The 5,556-nt window shown below is 36.0% G+C and overlaps 1 protein-coding gene across 1 annotated transcript; it reads left to right on the plus strand.

The window, feature by feature from the left end:
• The first annotated feature begins 4,328 nt into the window (after window positions 1-4,328).
• Window positions 4,329-4,796, plus strand: LOC106309311 (E3 ubiquitin-protein ligase ATL4-like). Its single transcript, XM_013746351.1, has one exon. It carries the CDS (start codon window positions 4,329-4,331, stop codon window positions 4,794-4,796), a length of 468 nt encoding a protein of 155 aa, XP_013601805.1.
• The last annotated feature ends 760 nt before the right edge of the window (window positions 4,797-5,556 follow it).

Here is a 5,556-nt window from a genome sequence, read left to right on the forward strand (position 1 = left end):
CACTAGATTTAGTTAGAATTAGAGAATCAATAATAACTAAATTTTTTTAGTAACAAGAGATTTGAATGGATTTTGAAAATTCTTAAACCAATAACAATGAATTCTATTAAGATTTTTGAAATCCAAGAACCAATAACAATTGATTCATAAAAATTTCAAAGTTCATGAGAATTCACTTACAAATAATCCCCCCAAGTCACATTGTTCTGATCACCACGACTGTGGATACGTCCGTATGAAAATTCGGGAGAGGGTATGTCGTAGGCTGCACTTCCTAACCGGGAGTTAGGTCTGTGTCTTTAATAGACACGAATTTAATCTTTTAAAAGTTTGTGGCTAAAAGATTTATTACGAGGAAGATTATAATTTAATTTCTTTCACAGTAATTTAAGTTTCAGTCCTCGATTAGTATGAACACTTTGAATTGCAAAAATATTTGGTATGAGATATTGGTGGATTTGTTTCAATTCGAATGCTACACGAGTAAGACGTCTTTCTGAATTTTGGCCCATGAATGCACCCAATCTAGTCTTCCACCGTCCAACGTCTTTATTAAAATAAGTTATACATAAGTTTTTTTTTTTTTTGTAACTACTTTATACATAAGTTTGTGTCTCTCTTTGTTATTTTATTTTGTTTGTAGTGTCTGATGCGGAAGGTAGGGTGTATCAAATACTTAAAACATAAGGCTTTTGATCTCTAGTGATAAGTTTGTAAAGAAGAGAAAGTATTCTTCAAATTTATTCATTTCAGTTTATATGATTCTTTCTACACGAGAGATCGATCTATAGTGGTAATCTAGTAGATCGTGTTATATGAATCGCGACTCTGATCCTAGTTTGCAAACAAATCAACGTTGGACACTGTCACATGGACCGTAACATATTAACTAAATTGAGATTCCTGTAACGAGAGAATCACGAAGATACAATGCTGGCCTCTGAGTTGTCATTCAAAGCAAAAAAAAACTTCATGAATAATTAGGTAAGCAAAAATAAAAATATTAGATCATATGGTCATCTATGGAGGCTGACAGCAGACACAAAGTTGAGTAATGTACCAATAATAGAAATTGAAACAAAAACAAAAACTTAATGGTTTATAAACAATAATTTAACTTATGTATAACTTTTTTTTTAGCAACATTTTTTATAACTTGTTGGTACTAAACCGGTTAGTTGATTTCGGTCTATTAAAAGCCTAGTCGCATGCATTGCTGACATATGGCGTGACGATTGAGCATCCATTAACAACAACAGAATGAATTTCAGTGTACATATGTAACCTTTTTTTGTTCACAACTTAATTCTCATTAATAAACTACACTTCATATGTAACTTTTTTTTTTGTGCACCACACTTCACTTCATATGTAACTATATACTATTTCCAGCTAGCTATAGAAAATACGCTTCCAAGTTTTTCTAAATAAAAGAATTAGAATTTAGATGCCTAACACGTACAGGTGTACTCTTTGAAAATCACAAAGACATCTTAAGAACTCCCTAGATTTTGTGTAATCACAATTCACAAAAGTTTAGGCAACGTATTTACCTATATGAACCACTTATTAATCACACTTTCAGAGTGGTCCCTAACCCTACTTCTTGATCCAATGTCCCCACTTCTTAATTTACAATATGCGCGTGTCAGTGTGATGCAGCTACAAACATTTGGACGATTGTTTTATCTTTAGAAATTACCAGTTTTGCTAACGATACTGCTAAGTAATTATTAATTGTCATCTACTTTGAACAATGGCTTCATGAATGGATTTTAATGATCTATAAAATTTAGGTTTGTCCACACAAAAAAAAAAGACAACAAGAGGATCACTTAAGCTTCTATTATATATGCTTCTCTTTCCTAAAACATACGTTAGATGCTTTGTTGTTTTATGATTTATGCAGATTCAAACTCTTCTTGAGAAAACTGAAAAAAAAATAATGAAAGTAGTCTCTTATTTAGAAGAAATTTTTTTGGTGCATCTGCAGTCTACACATGTATTTATACCTTCTTCTTTGTTTTTTTTTTTTGTTTTTTTGCATTGGTTGATCTGTGTGCACTTCGTTCCATAGAACAAAACATGTTCTCGAAATATACATACAGTGAAACCTTTATAAATTAATAATGTTGGGACTAGACCAAAACTATAAATTTTTTTATTAATTTATACAGATATTAATTTATCGATATACTAATTGAACCAAAAACTCGATTTGAGACTATAAAATTATATTATTTTATAGAGATTTTTAGTGTATATTAATTTATAGAATATTAATTTAAAGAGGTTATACTGTACATGTATATAAGAATGCATGCATTCGGGGCTTCGGGTCGGTTCTTGTTCAAATCCAGATTATTCGGGTCTTACATATTTAGATCTAATAGGCAAAAAGAAGTTGTCAGTTCGGATTCCGTCGGATCTTATATAGTTAGACCTAATAGGATAACTAGAATTTGTCAGTTTGGATTCGGTTTGGTTCTGGGTCGGATTCAGTTCAGGTCCGGCTCAAAAAATATGCAAAACACAAAAAAAAAACCTAAAAATATTTAAATACCCAAAAATATCCGAAATTTTACCAAAAATCTGATTCGAAGACATCAAAATATCGAAATTTTATATGATTATTCGAATTATATTTTTTTAAATCTAAAATTTTATCCGAAATCCTAAACCATACCCGAAAATCCATATTCGAAACTTAAGAAAAATACCCATGATACCAAAAATATACTGAAACACTCATATATACCTAATATATGCTAGAAGTTTCGGATACCCATCGGATTTTGGGTTCGGGTGGGGTCAGGCCTAAAACCCGCGGATCCTCCAGAACAAGACTCAATAGGATAAAAAAAATTAGTTCGATTCTTACCGAACCAGAATTTTTCAGGTCGTTTTTGGGTCGGGTCTTTGGATCTAGGTAAAATTGCCCACACGTATATTTTAAGGTACATAACCGTAATTTTTTTTAACTCAAAATTTTTTTAGATCTTTCGCAATGCAACACATCATGGATTACAAAAACCAGCAGAAAATAATAATATCTTTGGAAACAATAGCCCAAAAGAAGGAGACAATAACAATAAGGTAGGATAATACGAGAAATAAGCATTAGAGAGCCACATATACTAAAGCTGGAGCTGATGGACTGATCATCAGACACTCCTAAGGAACATGAGAGCGAAGATAACCAAAGAACCAATGACTTAGGCAAACCCAACCCTGGAGGGTACACCACCAAGCCAAAACATGCACAACATCGATACAAGTGCGGGGATAAACTTACATCAACACCAGAGACTGTTGCAAACCGGAGCCTAAGCATAACCAAGTCAAAACCAAACACCTAGGTTCAAGGACACACGAACTTGAAATGCTAAAGAGAAAAACACCGGCGAAGATTTACATGTCTTATACGCGGACACTCGTTAGAAAAAATAGCGATCTACAGAACTAAAACTGGTCATCTCCTCGCAAAAAAAAAAAAACATACAAATCAAACCCACTGCTTTGTCTCGAAACGCTTACCCAGTCCATGGTGGATAAAAGAGAGGTCTAGTAGATACCTCCACAGTAAGTACACTTCACACCTACGAATCCAAAAAGCTATAACAAGACGAGAAACGAATTGACCATAACTGTAAGCAACTAAAGAGAAACAGAAACACCGAAACTCAAATCTAAAGCAACCTTCGACTTGACAACAAAGATGATTCTATAGATCCTCATCGTCGAAACCGGTGAGAGATATAAACCAACGAGAGAAGAAGATCTTCATTCAAAACCACCATAAACCATACGAAATCTACATTAAACTAAAGAAGAAAAAAAAGATATCCTTCCTCACGTAGCATCAGTGAAAAGCGCCGCCAATCACAGAGAGATCAGCGACTATGGAGTTTTCTTCATCTTTTCTCTCTCGTGCGGTGGCTTGCCCTAACCCTGATTGTTAGTAACGTGGATAACCTTAACTTATAAAGATTATTAATATTTCTTAGGCACTAAAATGAGTTTTTTCAGTTCAAAAAAAAAAAGAGATTAATATTTCTTCTTCATAATTACATTCCTCGTAGTGAAATCTTAAGATGACCACCTCCTTGGTGTATTAAATTAAATGTTACCTTAATTCAGCCCAAAACATAAGAAATAATGAGGCTTCAGCCCAAGCCCATTACATAAATGAATACCGAAAACGTAAGACGCAGAGTAGTAGATCCCACACTTTTGCGAGGAATCTCCCAAACCCAAAGAAAGAAATTCAAAAAAATTAGAATCGGAAGATCAAAGCGCGAAATTCCGATTGCGTTGAATCGGGAACGATGGATCCCATCGCGATCAGTGTCTTCATCATCCTCTTCGTCGCCGTCTCGATCACCGCCTCCATCTCTTTCCTCCCTCCATCGCTCGGCGATTGCTCCATCTGCTTGTCGCCGTTCAAGCCTGAGGATCGACTACGCCATCTCCCGCTCTGTTCCCACGCTTTCCACCTCGATTGCATCAGCACCTGGCTCACCTCGAACAAGACCTGTCCTCTCTGCCGCTCTCCTCTCGATCACGCGGCGGCGGCGGCTAAGGAAACAGCGAGTATTGCAGCGGATGTAGGTCACGACGGTTCCAGGAGCTGGCTCAGGGATCTCTCTCGTGGTATATCTTCCCGTGCTCTGTCCTTTAGAAGCTCGAGTTCGTTTTTCACCGGGAGCAGTCGTCGCGGCGGCACGGTGGAGGTGGTGGATTTAGAGGCCGGAGATGAGATCAGCGAGTATTTCCGATGGCTCTCAACTGTTTGAGAGCGTCTCTTACAAGGGAAGGATGGAAGTTCTTTGGCTATATCATCAGCCACATTACATTGTTTGCTTCCCTTTGAACGGTACATAAAAGGATACTTTACATCTAGATTTACACAACACCTTCCAAAGGTAAAGAGTCATTTTGATCTTTGATGCAGAGTTGTTTCCTTTATACGAATTATTCTAAGGATGGAGCTAACATGATTTTAAAAGGATGAATCTTTAAGGGTTTAGCTAGCTTGTTTCCTTGATGAAGAGTTCTTTCTTGTATATGAAGATCAAGTAAGGCTTTGGAGTACCCCATAAAAACTGTATCCCAATAGTTTGATTTGATAGCATGGCCGTTGTAGTTATAAGAGCTTTCTGCGTCTGAAAATAGAGTTCACAAGATTTTAAAAGGGGATGGACCTTTTAGGGTTTTGACTAGCTTGTTTCTTTAATGGAAACAGTCAACCTCTGGCCTATGCCAATCTTGGGTTAGTGTTTAGTGAACTTTACCGTAGTTTGAGTTGTTGAAAATTTTGTAATCTCTAAGGAGTGAATGACATGAGTCAAAGGCTAGGAACGCGTCAAAATACTACGCGTAAGTATTTTTTGACATTATTAGGCGTATTTTGTGACGTTTCCACAAAGAAACCCCCCAAGCAGATGAGCAATAGTTAGGTGTGAATTGCGAAGAAATTTCGTTTAGAAATGTAACCAATAGTATCTCTCTCTCACTTTCAAAAGGACCCAAAGCCATTTGTTAGCCTTTTTTTTT

This window comes from Brassica oleracea, chromosome C8 (genome assembly GCF_000695525.1).
Source record: "Brassica oleracea var. oleracea cultivar TO1000 chromosome C8, BOL, whole genome shotgun sequence".
In the NCBI taxonomy this organism is placed as follows: domain Eukaryota; kingdom Viridiplantae; phylum Streptophyta; class Magnoliopsida; order Brassicales; family Brassicaceae; genus Brassica; species Brassica oleracea.